Source organism: Ranitomeya imitator, chromosome 3 (assembly GCF_032444005.1).
Source record: "Ranitomeya imitator isolate aRanImi1 chromosome 3, aRanImi1.pri, whole genome shotgun sequence".
NCBI lineage: Eukaryota > Metazoa > Chordata > Amphibia > Anura > Dendrobatidae > Ranitomeya > Ranitomeya imitator.
The window spans coordinates 245099745-245120809 of NC_091284.1; the positions used below are offsets into that span (position 1 = coordinate 245099745).

General features: G+C 44.8%; 1 protein-coding gene across 1 annotated transcript; it reads right to left on the reverse strand.

Annotated features, from left to right (window-relative positions):
* Positions 1–664: 664 nt before the first annotated feature.
* On the reverse strand, positions 665–17434 carry LOC138671605 (G-protein coupled receptor 37-like 1). Its single transcript, XM_069759780.1, has 6 exons — positions 17283–17434; positions 17051–17193; positions 13465–13586; positions 11661–11752; positions 8026–8521; positions 665–5616 (listed from the first exon to the last, which is right to left on the reverse strand). The coding sequence occupies exons 1-6, from the start codon at positions 17432–17434 to the stop codon at positions 4843–4845; spliced, it is 1779 nt and encodes a 592-aa protein (XP_069615881.1). The 3' UTR covers positions 665–4842.
* Positions 17435–21065: the final 3631 nt, after the last annotated feature.

Below are 21065 nucleotides of genomic sequence, written 5' to 3' on the forward strand. Positions count from 1 at the left end.
GAGACGTCAGCGTCCCCATGCTTTTCTCTCCTCACAACAGTAGCTGTTCCCCACTCCCACACAGCCGGAGAAAACAAAGAGACCTTTCTCAGCCACAATGAGGAAAGAAAAGATGAGGCCGCCTCTGACCAGCAGGACGACTTCATTCTCCAGAATAACCTTTTATCTAACGCTAATACAAGGAAATCGGACTGCGATCTGAAGTAGACAAACGATCCGTGAGCAGAGCGAAAGGCTGGAAAGAGAAAACTTCATGCTGGGAATCGGCGTAATCTGAAGGGTAGACATTAGTGATGAGCGAGTATACTCGTTGCTCGGGTTTTCCCTAAGCACGCTTGGGTGACCTCCGAGTATTTATGACTGCTCAGAGATTTAGTTTTCCTCACAGAAGCTGGATGATTTGCGACTGTTAGACAGTTTGATTACATGTGGGGATTTCCTAGCAACCAGGCAACCCCCACATGTACTAAGGCTGGCTAGTAGCTGTAAATCATTCAGCTGAGGTGATGAAAACGAAATCTCCGAACACTAACAAATACTCGGAGGTCACTTGAGCGTGCTCGTAAAAACCTGAGCAACGAGTACACTCGCGCATCACTAGTAGACATACTCCATTATATCAGGAAGACACTTGGGTCTGTGAGAGGAAATGGAAACCTTTCAGTTACTAATCAATTATTTGTTTTATTAGATGTGAAGAAAGGATTAGGACAAAACTGTTCCCACATGCATGGCAGATACAATAGAAGTTCATTCTTCATTTATTTTTGGGGTCCATAGCTTAGCCTTTTCAGAAAGGAGGCAAGAATCTGGGAGAAGAAACTCTGGTCGTAGAGTGGTCGGACGGACTTAAATAAATAGAATTATACATTATGAAAAAAACATAAATCAAAATGAGCAAACAGCCACAGATATAACACTATTGTTAGTAAAATTTGTTCTATTTAGAATCGTTCAGACGTTCAGGGATTTTTTTTTTAACCGGAAATCTTACAGCTAAACGGGTGTGGTCAATCTGGTGACGTCCAGACGGGGCAGATGGGTTGTACAATTTTGGATGCAGATTCCATTTTAAAATCCACGGAAATTCACACGTCCAGGTTTTTTTTCCAGGCCGTGTATCCGCAAAAAAAATTCACAGAGACATGTCCGTTTTTCTATCGATGTAATGGATGAAAATCATACACGTCTGTGGATCCTTGAAAATCACAGACAGACTATAAACTGATGAAAATCACATCAGAAACAGGTAACTATTATAACAAATAGTATAAACAATACTTATAAGTTAGCATATAACTACGCTTGTGCCTTCACTTGTCTTGACAGGTGTACTTTTTCCCTTTCCTTATCTTTTGTCATTAAGACAAGCATTTTTGCTATTTACCGCTTATTAAAATTTGCAGCCATTGTTGAGGTATTAACCCTTCTCTTTTGTTTCCAGCTCATTGTCTAGGACACCGACCCCCTCAGCTGTTTAGCTTGTAAACTATATACCATATATCAAGAACGGCTGAAAAATTGAATAAATACCGTAGTTAATTTCAAAACTGTGCATTTACAAGCGCAATCTGACAATACCAATTTTTCAATAGATGGAAATAAGCCTTTTAATTTTGATAGTTTTCCAAAACTCCTCCACGTGCCATGAAAACATTTCCTCAAATTTTTGGTTCATTGAGGACTGTAAATTCGGCAGCAATAAATCGTTTGGATTGATGACTGAGGATTTCACCATTTGTGGATTTTGCCGTGTCTGGAAAAACAACCACATCTGAAAGCAATGTTTAGGAGCACGGCCATGTACTTGATACATTGCACAACATGTTGAAGCAAAACTCTTCTGCATTGAGTGTCACATCCACCCGACACCCAGGTCCATATGCACATGCATATATATATATATATATATATATATATATATATATATATAAACCGCCTGAAGTGCACTACTTCTATATGGTGTCTGTATGTCACCGATCCTAAATATGGCCTTGTGCATTTGCCTTAATTCACTCCCCTCTCACTGCTTTGTGTACAGAACAACGGAGGGGATTAAAAAGGGCCCTCTAGTATGTTGTGTTGGTCCTCTGTTATTCTTGATAAAACTGTGTCCCAATGCAATGTGAAACTGTCCAATCAGCGTCTTTCTGTTGGGATGCACTCCTTTGACATGGGGCATGATAACATCCAGTTATCGATATATTCACATATATTCCAGGAGGAATAGCAGATGCCAACACAATGCCGAGTTCTTAGTAATTGGTATATCATGGGAAATAAACAGCTGGTGGGTCCCCTTTGTTGGGTTTGTTCACAACATGGTAAACCCCTCCTTCAATGCTGTAGGCCCCAGAGTAAAATAGACTTATATCCACGTCCTGCACCGGTGCTGTCCCAGCGATGTCAGCACCATGCCTCCAAACGCTCACACAACATTATTATGTCATGCGAGAGCTGCAGCCCATCAGTGGCCACTGATGGGCTGCAGCACATCCATCTTCACTGCTTGTCACAGTCCAAGGGAAATGTGAGTAAAGTAGGAAGTAGCAGGCGAGGTGAGTATAAGGTTGTATAAGGTCGGGGGACTACCACATTTAAGAGTGGCTTGTCCAAATATTGGACAGCCCCTTTAAGTGACTACAGAGCACAACGTCAGTGATGCAGACCATTCATGATGACTATATGGAATGTACAAAAAAGGAAAAGCAAACCAAAAACGGGGAATTGTGCCTCACCATGTATTATATGGTAGATAGCCTCTGATACTGCAGTCAGGATCCAGATTCCGTTTGACCATCGGATAAGTTAGGAAAGAAAACTGGATCAGCAAACTGAATTTCAATAAAAAAAATTCTTCTTTATTTCATTCTTTAAAAAAAAAATTAGTCCAGACAAATGATAAAATCATGTAGCATTCTTACGCGTTTCTTAGTCGTAGAATATCAAAGGCCTACGGCCGGAAACGCGTAAGAATGCTACATGATTTTATCATCTGTCTGGAATAATTTAAAAAAAAAAAAATGAAATAAAGAAGAATTTTTTTTTATTGAAATTCAGTTTGCTGATCCAATTTTCTTTCCCATATGGAATGCACATTTTAGGGACTTGATAGGTTAGGCATTATTTTGGGGGCTTTTTTAGGGGGCAACATATAATGAAAACATTTCAGACCTTAAAGAAAATAAGTTAAGTCCCAGCATTCAGTCAGATAATTGAAAATGGACCATGGCTACAATGTTCCCAGGTCATAGACTCATCGATCTCATCTGGCGACCTTCTCCAATGCGGAGCTTGCCTTTACATTGTCAGTGTGCTGGATCCCGCCGAACTAGTAGCTGTTCCTGGGATGAAGGCAGGCGTCCCGGGAACCTTCGTTTCTTATAGTTTTGTATTCATTTTTGGGGAGACGCCTTCTTTTAGAGTTTCTACAACAAATACTAGTAGAAAATACCCAGATTTGGCTTGAGCTGAATTATGCACATTTTCTGGCTTTATCGCCATCTCAGTACTATCCCGCGGAGCAGCCTGGCCACCGGACACAGGGAGGGCACTTTTCTTATGAAGATGTATAATACACTGGAATAGAGTTTTACCACTTATCATAGAACTTCTAAAGCTATTTAAAAACTTTGGCCAACAGGGCAGAGCTAAATGTACAATGGTGTAAATAGTTTCCTATAAGGATAGAGTCACATGCAGCAAATTTATTGCAGAACTTTCTGCCTATCTCATATTCATCTAAAAGGGATTGCAGAAATCTATGTACTCACTCAGAGGTATAATGCAGATTTTATCGGGAACCTGTCATTAGATTCATGCTGCCCCTTCCAGAACCTGGTAGTCAAGCTTGGGTTCATGCCATCTCTGGTTTGGGCAGCATGAATCTACTGCCAGGTTCCCTTTAAGGCATGGATGTTTCTGTAAAAATTCAGCTTAAAGGGTTATTCATTGGTGACATTTGTTAGACTGGTGAGGGTCTAACCACCCGGACCTCCACCATATGCCAGAACTTGTGTCCCACACACGTATGCCCAGACTGGGTGCATGCACAATGCTGCTCAATTCAAGCCTATGTCGCTGCCTTGCTCTCCCTTTCTTCAGTGCTATGGGGACCTGTCACCAGGTCAGAAGGGACCAGTTTGTGCTCTTTATTACTGCTGCCCCCCTGAATATTCTTTTTTTAAATTTACCATATGGTCCCAGAGATACGGACCTTTTTATTTAGTGCTAATTTTTGTGGTCTTTTGAAGTGGGACGTGGTCGCTAGATTCTCCTTGATGGGTCTTTGGCTGCTCTGCATTATTAGCCCGTAAGCCATGACATTGTGTAATAATAACCCTAAAAATTAGCACTAAATGAAAAGGGCCCTATCTCTGGGACCGAATGGTGGATTAAAAAAATGGAATTCTCATCGGAACAGAGGGAATAAATTAAGAGTAAAAACTGGGCTCTTTTTACCTGATGACAGGTCCTCTCTAAATGGAGCCCCATGACCAATGGTGCTACCAGGCCCTTCCTGACTTCATTTTTGCAGCCAGGGAAGCACAGAGGAGACAGTGGTGGAACTGACACCAATCTAACAATATCAGTGGATAGATGAAGACTTGTTTAGACCAGGATATCCTTTTAATGGGGTTTTTTCTAGTCAACTGGGTTGTCTTGTGTTGTTTAGTCCAGTCTGTCCAGCACTAACATTGCACATCACTCTTTCTCCATCCTGCCCACCTCAGACATCCCCTGACTGTGTTATTCCAGTTGTCTTCTGTTTGCCTTGTCCTCTTGTTAGGTGATGAGGATGGGGTCACTACCAGTTTCTACAAGGTTTGCATCCATTCCCTATTAGCAGGGGGTGCCCAGCTGTTGTGCCGAGTCATTTGCACTGCACGGAGGATTGAGAGGCTCCATTTTTGCACTGTTCTCCTCAGCATTATGTTCTGCTCCTGGTTTTGAATCCTCATCATCGCAGCAACAGCAGCAACAGTCCAGGAAAGCCTGTCCTAGTGGTTTAGAGACACATAAGAGGAGGACGGGTGTCACTGCAGACTTCAGGAATAGGAAAAACTGAGTGATAAGCGTCAAGAGGTTCTCAGGGAGGTCCAGATTGGTGTAGGCCACCAAGATGTTGGTGATGTTTTCAGGAAGGATGCACACTCCATATACAATAGCTAACCCTGCCACGATCCAGCTCAGCTGACGCTGACACTGGCTATTCTTCATATTCTTTGTGTTTCCAACAATTCGTAAAGTCACCAATAGCGATGTCATTGTGAAAAGGAGAGGTAGACAGAAGTAGCATCCGAGGAACCACCACATGCGGGCATGCTTGTAGGTCAGCACTAGGGAGTGCAGAACCGGTAGCTGATCCGGAGAGGGGTGCATCACACAGGAATCACTGATTAACCCTGACACTGGCGAACGCTCCTGGTTCAGCTGCCACAGTAGGATTTCAGGGAGCGCAAGAGTTAAGGAACCGATCCAGATAACCGCCACCTTTCCCAGGATGGATTGGCATTGCTCCACTGGCCGTGGAGGGAGCTGGGATGAAGTTATTGACTGAAAGCGATCTATGCCCAGAGCACATAGGGAGAATGTTGTAACTCCAAGGGAAGAAACCTATGCCAGAAAAAAGAAAATAAATACATTTTAGAGCCTTGATTCAATTATGCCGATACTGACATAAGATTAGACATTAGTAGATTCAAAATTGCTGCTATAGAAATGTAATTAGTAACTAAAATTAGTAATCTGACAATTCACAAATTGGCCACTGGGGCTATTGTAGACGCACACTTCCTGTTTTTTTCATGAAGCGTTTACAGCAGGTTCATTATCATCAAGGACAGCATTACAACTCCAGGTAATACTTCTATGTACAGCTGATAACACAGAAGCCCCGCGGACCCATGTGTCACAGCTGTTAGCCAGCCACAAGATGTGGGGGTTGCCCCTGTTTGTCAGCTAATCCCTGCATGTTGTGTGGCTGTCACCAGTTCATAACAACGACAGCGCTGCTGCCAGTCACTACACTGAATGGTTCTACATTGAGCTTAGTGACCTACTGTAACTCTCTCGACATGATACCACAGCTGCTACCAAATAACATAGACCATGGCGGTGGCGGAGACACTTCACTGGACCCAGGGAGGGGAACTAAAGCTGTAAATGTAGCTGAGCCTGTGGGACAGGGATTTTTGAATGTGAACAGCCTTAATAACTATTAGTGGTGTAGGGGTAGCGGTCGGAACTAGGCCATGGGTCTGAGCAGCCCCAAATGCTGTCTAAATGCCACATAGTAAGGTGGGGGTTGGGGGCCTTGTGTCCGAGTCTACATTGGGGCCTAGGAGCTTTGAGTTAATCCTCTGGGAGTACTTCTCTATTGTATTGAAAAATGCATATTTTTCAATGGTAAAGCTTTATTTATCTAATTCTGGCAAGAACACACATAGCTCAAAAACTATCACTGACAAGGCCTTGTTTTCACCAAACAGTCCTTTAAATGTAATCTGTTACCAGGTTCCCCATCTAAAAGCAGCCTGATGAGGGGCAGAGACCCCAATTCCAGCGCTGTATCACTTACTGAACTGTTTGCTGCAGTTTTGATAAAATCATTGTTTTATCTGATGCAGATCTAGCAGTTCTCTGAATGCTGAGCTCTGTATAACCTCGCCCACACCACTGATTGACACTGAGTGTACCCTCTGCATAGGCAGAAAGCTGCCAATTAGTGGTGGGGGCAGGGTTATACATGAATATGAATATGGAGAACTACATGGTAGCAGGTCTACTAGTCCACTGGTCTTAATGATTAGTTATTTTATCAAACTTATATGAAGCAGCCCAGTAAATGACACAACACTGGAATCAGGGTATCTGCCCCTACATAATGCTGAACTCAGATTAGGTGGCAAAAACTTGGTAACAGATTCCCTTTAAATGACTTGATAGTAATTCTAAGGAGACCACAAATAATACAACTGGTCTGAGAAGAAGCAGTACCAGTGGGCACAAATATCTTTCAGTCAGTACAAATCTAGATTTGGATGTGTTAGGCTATGTGCCCACGTTGCAGAAATGTTGCCGAAATGTCCGCAGCATTTCTGCAACTCCCTGCCGCGGGTAAAACGCATGTGGAATTCGCATGCGTTTTCCCGCAAAACATAAGCGTTTTTAGCTTGCAGAATGCTTGCGCTTTACAAGCGATTTGAAGCATCAATAGTAAAAGATAGAATATTAAGAATGATAAAAAAAAATAAAAAATATGGTTATTCTCACCTTCCGACGGCCCCCGGAGTCCTCCCGGGGCTCCCGGTACGTTCCGTTCCCAGGGATTCTTTGCGCGGGATTCTTTGTGACGTCACGGTCGCGTGACCGCGACATAATCTCAGGTGATTCACGCAATGCATCCCTGGGAACGGAAGACGCCGCATGCACCGCTGAGAGCCGGGAGGACTCCGGGGGCCGTCGGAAGGTAAGTATATGAATATTTTTTATTTTAATTCTTTTTTTTTTACAGAAATATTGTACCCAGGGCCTGGAGGAGAGTCTCCTCTCCTCCAGACCCGGGTACCATACGCACATGAAGGGCTCACTTTACGCATGGTGGCCATAGCCACATGCGTAAAGTGAGCGTTTCAATGCAATCTTATGGCGGCAGAATCGCCGCGATTCCGCAGAAATAATGAACATGCTGTGGATTTTACCGCTATGCGATTCCGCAGCTGTGAAATCCGCAGCATGGGCACAGCAACTGCGGAATCCCATAGGATTGCATGGGAATGAGTTTTTTAAGCGTTTCCACTGCGGCAAAATACATGGCGGAAACGCATAAAAAACGCAACATGGGCACACAGCCTTATCCTTGTTATTATTCTGGTCATTAAATAGTGATGCAAATATTACTTCACTTGATTATGTCTAGTAACACAAATTATATTCCCTTCTCTTGAGAATTTCACATTTTGACAAAATTCATTTGTTGCATTTTTTTTGTTTGCGTAATACATAAATGAAGAAGAATCTTACCTCCATAAAGGGTACGATGCGGCAGGACAGGACCCCCAGAAGTCTGCGATGTGTGATCTCTTGGAAAACTACCACGGGCAAACAGAAGAAGAGAAGCAGAAAGTCCCAGAGGGCGACACCGGCCAGGATGGAGTCCCAGGCGCTCTTCATCGACAGGCTGTGCCACACGATGCACATGATGGACAGGTTGCCAACGATGCCCACAGCAAACACCACCAGTGACAGCAGGAGCACTCCGTAGGCACTCAGCGAGTTCTCGCTCAGGGGATACAGCGAGTTTTTCAGCTTTGGTCCCCAGGTCGGAGACTGTGACGATCCATTTTGCATCCGATTCACGTCTGGTACTCCAGTAGTTGGGGAATAGATGAGCCTCGGGTAGCCTACATTCCCAGCATCTTTTTTGGATCCTTCTCCCTGTGACCCTCTCCTGACTCTAGTTTTGGCAGCCGCATGTACTGCTCCTGTGTGTCTGGATCCTTCATTACAAGAGCTGCTCCTGATGTTAGTCAAATGTAAAAACAGGAGGAACAGAACAGAGTCCAATAAAACCCCTGAAAGTTTCATACTTTCAAAAAGACAACAAAAATATCCGTCTTTACAGCAGAGAGGAGAGTGCGGAGATCAAGCAGTGATACTGTGGCCAGAAACAACACAAAGGAGCACTTATCTCTCTGTGAATGCTGCACAATGTCTTTCCCACATGACCTGATACTGTGCCAGACACTTTCCTCATTCCCTATTTACATACATTGTGTACCAGCCTCTGCTTTCTGCTCTCTGCCGCCTCCTAGTGGTGGAACTTAGAGGTCTATAGTGCCGTGCATTTCAGCTTCTAGTGCAGAAAAGCTTGACATCATATACATACAGCTCTGGCAAAAATTAAGAGACCACCACATCCATACCCTGTCATAGGCGGCCCAATCTCCAGACCTTAACCCCACTGAAAACCTCTGGAATGTAATCAAGAGGATGATGGATAGTCACAAGCCGTCAAACAAAGAAGAACTGCTTAAACTGCAGTGTGAAATACTGGTGGAAAGCATGCCAAGACGCATGAAAGCTGTGATTAAAAATCATGGTTATTCCACAAAATATTGATTTCTGAACTCTTCCCGAGTTAAAACATTAGTATTGTTGTTTCTAAATGATTATTAACTTGTTTTCTTTGCATTATTCGAGATCTGAAAGCACTGTTTTTTGTTTTTTTTAATTTGACCATTTCTCCTTTTCAGAAAAAAAAAATACAAAATTTATTGCTTGGAAATTCGGAGACATGCTGTCTGAAGTTTAAAGAATAAATGAAAAAAATACATTTTACTCAAAAATATACCTATAAAAAGAAAAATCAGACAAACTGAACATTTTGAATTGGTCTCTTAATTTTTGCCAGAGCTGTATAATGCACAGCCCATAGTCCTCCATATAGTATAATGCACCCCTATATATAATGCACAGCCCATAGTCCTCCATATAGTATAATGCACCCTTATATATAATGCACAGCCCATAGTCCTCCATATAGTATAATGCACCCCTATATATAATGCACAGCCCATAGTCCTCCATATAGTATAATGCACCCCTATATATAATGCACTGCCCATAGTCCTCCATATAGTATAATGCACCCCTATATATAATGCACAGCCCATAGTCCTTCATATAGTATAATGCACAGTGATCCATGTAGTAGTATGACTACTGGCACTATGTACTCACTGATTTTAAAAAAAGAAACTATTATACTCACATTCTCCCCGCTCCTCCTCCAAGCGGTGTTCTTTTCTGAAGCTGACTTCAGCGTGCAAGCGATGGGAGCATCCAGACACATGCACAACAACATTAGCTGCTGGCCTCTGACTGGTCGGCAGCATGTATTGCTGAGAACAGACCCGACGGACACATCCAGCTGAAGTATTGGCTGGCGTCGGTGGGACCCTCATCCGCTGGGCCTGGCCATAGAGGCAACTGCTGCAACCGCAGAAGTTACACCCCGGATATCACGTGAGCCCTGGGAGAGCCAGTGCTGACACCATTGGGACGGCGCCGGCACCAGAGGAGAATATTGTGTTATTTTACTGGGGAGAAACATGAGTATTGAGAAGGGGTTGTGCAGCGCCACAGGGTCCTGGTCGTTGCAGTAATATCATTCTCCTCTGGGGGAAGTGATGTTATGGTTGGAGGCAATAAAGGAGATCTCTTTACCAGGTACCACAAACATACAGCACATTTCATACTCCAGTCCACCAGGGGAGCCTATTTATTAGGGCACTCTTCACACTTAGGTAAAACTGGTGGCCTGGAGAGGAAGTTAGGCAGTTGCTAGCTGAGCTTTGCTCAGGGAGTTGATCCCTGACAGGGTGGGATCCTGTCAGAGGCCTAGACAGTAGGTCACGGAGCTGCGCCTGCCCCAAGTGCGGCAGTTCCTAAGAAAGGACACGAATAGAGAACTGTATTGTAGAGAGGGTGAAGAAGTCGTAGCAAAGGAGTGGAAACCAGAAGGAGTTTGGCCATGCACTGGCTGCCTCCTTCTGAGGCGCAGGATCTCGATAGCCGGAACACTGAAGGAGCATCAGTCCATTATGCCTTGCTCCAGAGACCGGCAGGTCAGCTAATTGCAAGTTACTGATCCGCCCTATACCGAGGAGGCAAGGTGACACCCACGAGAGGCCGGGGCATGATAGAGTCCCTGTAAAAAGCCTCACACCATCGGTCATACGGGTTTGTACTATCCATCTGGGGGACAGAGCGATAACATCGATAACATCTACAACAGTTGTGAGGACCTTATGAGAGGCTCAGCAGTAAGGTACTACAACACCCAAGGCGCTAGAGGAAGGCTACTGATTTCCACCTGGATAAGGGGACTCTGGATTTGCCTCCAAACCGGCCGGACTCTGCTTGCCCTATGACCTGGTGCCCTGGACTGTGGATGCTGAAGCCTTCAGTAAAAGGTAAAGAGACTGCAACCTCGTGTCCTCGTTCTTCACTGCGCCTTACACCATCCACCATCTTACACACTGGGAAGCCCTGGGGACATACTTCACCTGTGGGAAGGTATACCATCCAGCTGCCATAACATCACCCCAGCGGACCCCTAAGCAGCGTTGGTCACCCTGGCCGAATACCACAGGTGGCATCACGAACATTACCCCTTTAAAGACCTTTCCCTTTTACAACGGATGTCCCGAGGGCCACGGACCGGGTCAGCCACCGTGACATCCCCCTTGAGAACCGATGGACCCGGTACCGAGTACCCCAATGCCCACGGTGTTGCTCCATCTTTGGGAGTAATGGAAAAATAGAGCTTTTTAGATAAGAAACAGAGATACGGCTTTTTTCTTTTATTCTATTATACCCTATATATAGATAAAACCTAATATAGAAACAAAATGATACACCCTGCTCGGAGGCGTAGCTAGGGTTTTGGTTCAGGGGTGGGGGCTAAACTTCTGAGTGGGCCCCTAACCAGGTAACCTTGGTTATAACTGGGTGACACAACCTAATAGTGGGGAACCTCAGCAGATGACCGCGCTGTTACTGAAGATATTAATTTACCACCATATGGTCAGTGGTAAATACCAGCCCTACAGAACATATAAGAGATCACTGCACAGTTACAGATGGTGACTTACCGCTGATGTCCTTTCTGATGGAATCGTTCACTTTTCCCGTCTTTTCCATCTGGCCCAGACCGACATGACAACTTCTTCCAGCAACGACTCACCTGCAGAGAATACAACAAAGACACATTTCACTTCTCATATTCAAGCCATCATAATCTATTCCAAACCTACAGCATGGTGGCTCAGTGGATAGCATTGCAGTCTTGCAGCGCTGGAGTCCTGGGTTATAATCCCACCTTGGACAACATCTGCAAGGAGTTTGTATGTTCTCCCTGTGTTTGCGTGGGTTTCCTCCGGGTACTCCGGTTTCCTCCCACATTCCAAAGACATACTGATAGGGAATTTAGATTGTGAGCCCCATTGGGGACAGTGATGATAATGTGTTAAAAAAAACCTGTAAAGCGCTGCAGAATATGTTAGCGCTATATAAAATAAAGATTATTATTATTTATTATTAACCTGCACAAACTCCTCATCCTGCTGATACCCCAATACTGAGCCGCTGCTGCCCTATGTGACCCTATAACTGCACCTGATACCCCAATACTGAGCCGCTGCTGCCCTATGTGACCCTATAACTGCACCTGATACCCCAATACTGAGCCGCTGCTGCCATATGTGTCCCTATTACTGCACCTGCTGTGTGGTTCTCTGTGCCCTCTAAATTCTAAAACATCCCTCTATAATATAGTAATGCCAGATGCAAGTGCCCTAGAAAACAGTGCCCACATTTTGCCCTTAGAAAGTAATAATGCCCTCTGTGTGCCCCTTTGATAGTCACAGTAACCTGAGTTCCCCTATAACAATAAGGGCCCACTTCACATTGACTAATGTCTCGAGTCTCCCCCTGTACAACTCCCCTATACATAGTATGATGCTCTTATACACAGTATAATGCCCCCTCACTGTATAGTACCACCCACACAGTATACTGACCCTTTAGTAGCCCCCAAACTGCTTGATGGCCCAAGCACTGCATGGTGGCCCCTTCACTGTAATCCCCACTGTACGATGGCCCACTAGATGGCCTCCATATAGTATAATGCACCAGATAGTCCTCAATATAGCATAATGCACTCCCCATAGGCAGACTCTATAGCACAAGGCAGCACCCCATAGGCAGACTCTGTAATATAAGACAGCACCCCCATAGGCAGACTCTGCAGTATAACACAGCACCCCCATAGGCAGACCCTGTAGTATAAGACAGCACCCCATAGGCAGACTCTAGTATAAGGCAGCACCCCATAGGCAGACCCTGTAGTATAAGACAGCACCCCATAGACAGATCCTGTAATAAAAGACAGCAACCCATAGGCAGACCCTGCAGTATAAGACAGCACCCCCATAGGCAAATACTGTAATATAAGGCAGCACCCCCATAGGCAGACCCTGTAGTATAAGGCAGCACCCCATAGGCAGATCCTGTAGCATAAGCCAGCATCCCCATAGGCAGACCCTGTAGTATAAGACAGCACCCCATAGGCCAATTCTGTAGTATAAGGCAGCATCCCCATAGGCAAATCCTGTAGTATAAGGCAGCACCCCCATAGGCAGACCCTGCAGTATAAGACAGCACCCCCATAGGCAGATCCTGTACTATAAGGCAGTACCCATATAGGCAGACCCGGTAGCATAAGTATAGTATAAGCAGCACCCCATAAGCAGAACCTGTAGTATAAGACAGCACCCCTATAGGCAGACCCTGTAAGTATAAGACAGTACCCCCATATGCAGACCCTGTAGTATAAGACAGTACCCGCATAGGCAGACCCTGTAGTATAAGGCAGCCCCCATAAAAAAAAACAAATACCTCTCTTTCTCCTTGTTTCAGCAGTGCTCCAAGCTCCCGCTCTTCTCCTGACAGCAAGCGCTGTGTGGTGACATCATCGCGCCCACTGTCAGTTCCCTCATCAATGCGGTCAGCTGTATCAGCTAAATATCGACACAGCTGACCTTGCGTTGACGGGCAGGGGGGCCACTGCTGGCATCAGCCCCCCCGCCTGGTCAGGGGCCCCATACCAACCTACAGCCAGCGATGCTGATTTTTCCACCTCAACGGGTGAACTCATTAATCTCCATAAATTCCTAACAAAGGTTTGGTGGAACATCAGAAGTTTAGAGGAATACAATGTCACTAAACTAATGATCCCTGTGTGGCCTATCATGAAAAAAAAAAAAAATAAACAAAACAAAAAAAAAAGTTCCTCGTATCATGTTCTCATTCACTTTATGCAGTTAATAGCCCTCTGTGTCTGTACTGTTACATACTTAAGCAGTTAACTGGTTCATGCAGCTTTACATGAACACCTGAGCCTTACACTATGGCTGGTCCGAATAACTATAGCAATTGTTACCATCCACCTCTCCCTTTTCCTCATAGTTTGTAAGCTTGCGAGCAGGGCCCTCATTCCTCTTGGTATCTATTTTGAACTGTATTTCTGTTATGCTGTAATGTCTATTGTCTGTACAATTATTCTCTATAATTTGTAAAGCGCTGCGGAATAAGTTGGCGCTATATATAAATAAAATTAATATTATTATTATTATGTCACTGGATTAATTCCATGTGGACTAAGGGTACAGTTATTCCCAGCTTGGGAGGCAGACAAAACTTTCCAAAAAACATAGGAAGCAGGTTTAACCAAGTGTTTCTTCATACTCATGATTGCTCATGACCAAACACTTCTGACCAAATTAAAGGAAGATTATTATTATTATTTATTATTATAGCGCCATTTATTCCATGGCGCTTTACATGCGAGGAGGGGTATACATAATAAAAACAAGTACAATAATCTTGAACAATACAAGTCACAACTGGTACAGGAGGAGAGAGGACCCTGCCAGCGAGGGCTCACAATCTACAATCTATCTATATAATAATATATACACATGTATTATATATATATATATATATATATATATATATATATATATATATATACATATATATATATATATATATATATATATATATATATATATATATATGTATGGTTATATATATCTATATTTTAATTCTTATTCATTATTTATTTTTTGTCTTGGCTGCTATTGCACAATAATAAAATAATATTTTTTAATATTCCCTGTTATCTTTTGTATCCTTTGGTCTTATCCATATTTGGTATATGCTTCTTCTGTCCATGTAGTGGTTTCATTACATTTTTTGACACAGGTGGTACTGGGTATAGCAGTGATATCATACATAGGGTATACATACTATTGGTAATAATCTGTATATATATATATATATACCTGGTATTTACTCCTGTGTTTCCTTTATAAGGGAAGGGTGAGGATACAGTAGGTAAGGATAGAGCTGGTCATGCAGTGGTTTGGTCGATCGGTGATTACTGCAGGTTGTAGGCTTGCCGGAAGAGGTGGGTCTTCAGGTTCTTTTTGACGGTTTCGATGGTAGGCGAGAGTCTGATGTGTTGTGGTAGAGAGTTCCAGAGTAGGTGTGATGCGCGAGAGAAATCTTGTATGTGATTGTGGGAAGAGGAGATAAGAGGGGAGTAGAGAAGGAGATCTTGTGAGGATCGGAGGTTGCGTGCAGGAAAGTACTGGGAGACGAGGTCGCAGATGTATGGAGGAGGCAGGTTGTGGATGGCTTTGTATGTCATGGTTAGGCTTTTGTACTGGAGTCTCTGGGTAAGGGCTCCTTTTCACTTGCGAGAAACACGTGCGAGTCTCGCATGTTAAAACCCAGCTCTGGCGCCGGCACTTGGGAGCTGAGCGTGCGGCTCCATGTATTGCTATGCAGCCGCACGCTCCGCTCTGGAGTGCCGGCGCCAGAGCTTGGTTTTAACCTGCGAGACTCGGCCGTATCTCGCTGTGTGTGATGCAGGCCTAATGGGGATCCAGTGAAGGGATTGACAGAGGGGAGAGGCTGGGGAACAGCGGGGGGACAGGTGGATTAGTCGGGCAGCTGAGTTTAGAATAGATTGGAGGGGTGTGAGAGTGTTAGAGGGGAGGCCACAGAGCAGGAGGTTACAGTAGTCGAGACGGGAGATGATGAGGGCATGGACTAGGTTTTTGCAGATTCTTAGTTTAGGAATGTACGGATCCGTGAAATATTTTTGAATTGAAGGCGGCAGGAAGTGGAAAGGGCTTGAATATGCGGTTTGAAGGAGAAATCAATGTCAAGGATTACCCCGAGACAGCGAGCTTGTGGGACTGGGGAGAGTGGGCAGCCGTTTACTGTAATGGATAGGTTCGTTGGGGGGGGGGGGGGGGTTACGTGAGATGTGGGAAAGACAATGAATTCTGTTTTTGTCCATGTTAAGTTTTAGAAATCTAGCAGAGAAGAAGGATGAAATAGTGGATAGACATTGAGAGATTCTGGTTAGTAGGGTGGTGATATCTGGTCCAGAGATGTAGATCTGTGTGTCATCAGCATAGAGATGATACTGAAAACCGTGAGGTTCTATGAGCTGTCCCAGGCCAAAAGTGTAAATGGGAAGAGCAGGGGCCCTAGAACTGAAATTTGCGGGAATCCGACAGATAGGGGGCGAGGTGAGGAGGTGGTGTGTGAATGGGAGATGCTGAATGTTCTGTCAATTAGGTATGACGAGATCCAGGATAGGGCCAAGTCTGTGATGCCAAGGGATGAGAGGGTCTGTATTAATAGGGAATGGTCCACTGTATCAAAGGCAGAGGACAGGTCCAGGAGGATAGAATAGTGTCGCTTGCTCTTGGCGGTTAATAGGTCATTGGTGACCTTAGTTAGGGCAGTTTCAGTGGAGTGGTGTGACCGGAAGCCTGATTGTAAGCGGTCGAAAAGGGAGCAGGAAGATAGATGGGAGGACAGTTCAAGATAGACGTGTTGTTCCAGTAGTTTTGAGGCATAGGGGAGAAGTGATATAGGGCGATAGCTTGTGATTGAGGCATGTTTAAAGCTTGAGGGGAAAGCACCAGTTGTTAGTGATAGGTTGAAGAGATGGGTTAGAGTTGGGATGAAGACTGTGGCAAGGTTTGGGATTAAGTGGGAAGGGATCGGGTCACAAGCGGGAGACAAGATTCAACAAGAGACGGTAAATCTTTCTTCGGCTACATCTTCCACATGATTAACCTCAACAGACACAGGTAACCTACAAATTATTAACTTGTCTTCCTATACCCTCTCCAAAGCAGAGGAGACACTATTGCAACATGGCCTCTCCTTTGCACTCATGAATACTTTGGACAAATTTGTCTTAACCAAAGATATTTATCTTTCCTGTCAACAACTGACTTAAACTTCTGTACCATCAACTTTCCCTCGTAGAGCAGTTGCCAAGAGATGAAGAACAGGCCTTTCGAGATCTTATGGACCTTCTGCAGGAGAGTGATTGTCCCAGTACCAGGAGGAGGTTCACTGGTCGCCTTCAATCACAGCCCACACCCTCCTTTACCTTTTTTCTGGCAGTCCAAATATTCTTCACCAGTGTCTGTAGGGATATCCAGGATCTTAGTGTGGACAGAAACAAGCAAAATAATTTTGCTTGAACGGAGCGGCAAGCATTGTTGCATCAGCAGAATAACAAGGATTTCATACCTAGACAAAGCCAGGTAGACAAAGGAGGTAATATGGTACTGTGGCCACATTCTCTTTATGTCAGGGACTCCACACACTTGATTCAACACCTTACAACTTTGATTGTGCCATCTAATACAATCTTGGTGACACTTGATGTGGAGTCACCGTACGCAAGTATCAGACATGATCTTGGTCTGAAGGTGGTAGCCAATTTTTTCAACAAGTAATCCACTGGTAACAGGGAGTTTGATACATTCATCCTTGGCCTACTACATTTTGTCCTAAACAAAAATTACTTCGTATTTGACTGCACCTTCTTTAGACATGTTACTGGGACTGCTATTGTTGCCCGTTGCGCACCCTCCTATGAGAACATCTTCTTGGGGTGGTGGGAAGAAACAATGGTTTACAAAAACGAGAAATTTGCTATCCATGTTTGCACATGGTTACGTTTTATTGACTACATCATCTTGTTTTGGGCAGGCACTATGGGGGAGTGTGACGAGTTCATTACAGAGCTTAATCACAACAATTTTCACATCAAATTGACCTCCACTATGTCCTCTACATCGGTTGACTTCTTGGATCTAAAACTAACATTGGATGGTTCATATGTATCAACATCTCTATATCGAAAACCGACAGCCACTAACAATTTGTTACACTTTTCCAGTTTCCATCCTAACCACCTCAAATGCGGTATTCCCACTGGTCAATTTGACGTGTACGAAGAAATTGTAGTAGTACATCGGAAGTCAAAATCCAGACCAAAGACCTCACTGAACGTTTCAAAAATCATGGCTATCCCAAAAAGATCATCTCGCGAGCATTTAGCAGAACGCAACAGAGTGTTCGCTCTGATCCTCTACAAAGACGCGTAGATGAGTCTACTAGACCTTTAAGTATTGCTACCACCTTAACAATCAAGGCATACATAAAATCCTTGACAAAAATTGGGGAATCCTCGTGGGGAACCCAGGCTTACCCCCCATATTTCAAGTGTATCTTGTATGACAGCTAGACGTGCCAGGAACCTTAAAGGGAACCTGTCACCCCCCAAAATCGATGGTGAGGTAAGCTCACCGTCATCAGGGGCTTATCTACCGCATTCTGTAATGCTGTAGATAAGCCGCCGATGTTACCTGAAAGAGAAAAAGAGGTTAGATTATACTCACCCAGAGGCGGTCCTGCTCCGATGGGTGTCTCAGGTCCGGAACAGCGCCTCCCATCTCCATTCCATGACGTCCTCTTCTGGTCTTCACGCCGCAGCTCCTCAACAGGGCAGACAAAGTGCGCCTGCGCTGGAGCCGCGGCGTGAAGACCAGAAGAGGACGTCATGGACTGAAGATAGGGGGCGCCAGAGCGGACCTGAGACACCCATTTGACCGGACCGCAGCGGCACCGCCCCTGGGTGAGTGTAATATAACCTTTTTTTCTCCTCTTTCAGGTTACATTGGGGGCTTATCTACAGCATTACAGAATGCTGTAGATAAGCCCCTGATGACGGTGAGCTTACCTCACCATCCATTTTGGGGTGACAGGTTCCCTTTAAGGACACCTTATGCAACAGTCATTACATCCGCTCATCTACTCACCTGAACAGGGATTCCAGAATCTATGACACTTACCCCTGTGGGGGTTGTAATATCTGTCAATATACTGTGGCACAGGATGGTTTTTCCATTTCTGTCTCCCCATTCCATATTAGGCCCAAGAAGTCTTATTTCAACTGCAGATCTCGTAACTTGGTTTATGCTCTCATTTGCAGCTGCCCAAAGATATATGTGGGTCAGACTACGCAAGAACTCTAATATATCCACAGCCAAAACTGACAAAGAGAAGAATAAATCTTTGAGCTCTGTAGCTGCACATTTCCTTGATTTTCATAAGAGCTGGCCTTCAGCTTTAAAGGTAATGGGACTGGAGGAGGTCTGTACGAACATCAGAGGTGGGGATATTACTAATAAACTGCTTAGATGTGAGTCCAAATGGATCCACAACCTAAGCATCTACCACCACATGAACTGAATGAGGAACTCTTATTTGCTGGATTCTACAAAAGGGTTTAATTAAAGAAGAGTATGTCAACCCGTTTGTTCCTCGCTTATGCAACTTGCCTTGTTTGCTTGATTTTTGTACAGATCCTCCATGCAGAGCCCTAGAATCTGATAATATACAACATTAACGCCTTCCCGACCTTTGACGCAGCGTATGCGTCATGAAAACCTGTGCCAATCCGACCTGTGACGCAGCATATGCATCATGGCCGGATTGGGCTCCTGCAGGCCGGGTGAAAGGGTTAACTGTAATTTCACCCGGCCTGCAGGGACAGGAGGAGTTGTACTTTAGCCCAGGGGGGGGGGACTTCACCCCCCCCCCCCCCCATGGCTACGATCGCTCTGATTGGCTGTTGAAAGTGACGTTTCACTTTCACTTTCAATCAGAGCGATAGTAATATTTCACCAATGAAAATTGGTGAAATATTACAATCCAGCCACGGCGATGTGCCCCCCCCACCACCACCACCAATCACCTCCCCTCCGTCCTGTCATTTCCTGTCCTCCGCTCCCCTCCGTCCTCCTGTCCGCTCCCCCCACTGTCCGATCCCCCCCCCCCCCGCTGTCCGATCCCATCATACTTACCGACCTCCCTTGTGCCTCCCGGTCTCCATCCGGCTGCTGCATGGGCGCTGCCATCTTGGAAAATGGCGGGCGCATGCGCAGTGCGCCCGAGGAATCTGCCGGCCGGCAGATTCGTTACAAGTACATTTTGATCGCTGTAATAGGTTCTATCACAGCGATCAAAATAAAAAAAATAATAAATAAACCCCCCCTTTATCACCCCCATAGGTAGGGACAAAAATAAAATAAAGATTTTTTTTTTTCTTTGCAGGGTTAGGGTTAGGGTTAGTTCACACTGCGTCTAAGCAGTCCGTTAGATGGACTACGTTACGCTGCTAGCGTAATGTGAACCTGGCCTTAGGGTTAGGGTTTGGGTTACGGCTAGAATTAGGGTTAGAACTAGGGTTAGCGTTAGAATTAGGCTTTGTGCACACGGTGCGGATTGGCCGCTGCGGATTCGTAGCAGTTTTCCATCAGGTTTACAGTACCATGTAAACCTATGGAAAACCAAATCCGCTGTGCCCATGGTGCGGAAAATACAGCACGGAAACGATGTGTTGTATTTTCCGCAGCATGTCAATTCTTTGTGCGGATTCCGCAGCGTTTTACACCTGTTCCTCAATCGGAATCCACAGGTGAAATCCGCACAAAAAACACTGGAAATCCGCGGTAAATCCGCAGGTAAAATGCAATGCCTTTTACCTGCGGATTTTTCAAAAATGGTGCGGAAAAATCTCACACGAATCCGCAACGTGGGCACATAGCCTTAGGGTTAGGGTTGGAATTAGGGCTAGGGTTGGAAACAGGGTTAAGATTAGGCTGTGGTTAGGGTTATGGTTAGGGGTGTGTTGGGGTTAGGGTTGGGATTAGGGTTAGGGGTGTGTTGGGGTTAGGGTTGTGATTAGGGTTATGGCTAGAGTTGGGATTAGGGTTAGGAGTGTGGGGGGGTCAGTGTTAAAGTTAGAATTGAGGGGTTTCCACTGTTTAGTCACATCAGGGGTCTCCAAACGCAACATGGCGCCACCATTGATTCCAGTCAATCTTGCATTCAAAAAGTCAAATGGTGCTCCCTCCTTTCCGAGCCCCGACATGCACCCAAACAGTGGTTTACCCCCACATATGGGGTACCAGCATACTCAGGACAAACTGGGCAACAATTATTGGGGTCCAATTTCTCCTGTTACCCTTGTGAAAATAAAAAAATGCTTGCTAAAACATAATTTTTGAGGAAAGAAAAATGATTTTTTATTTTCACGGCTCTGCGTTGTA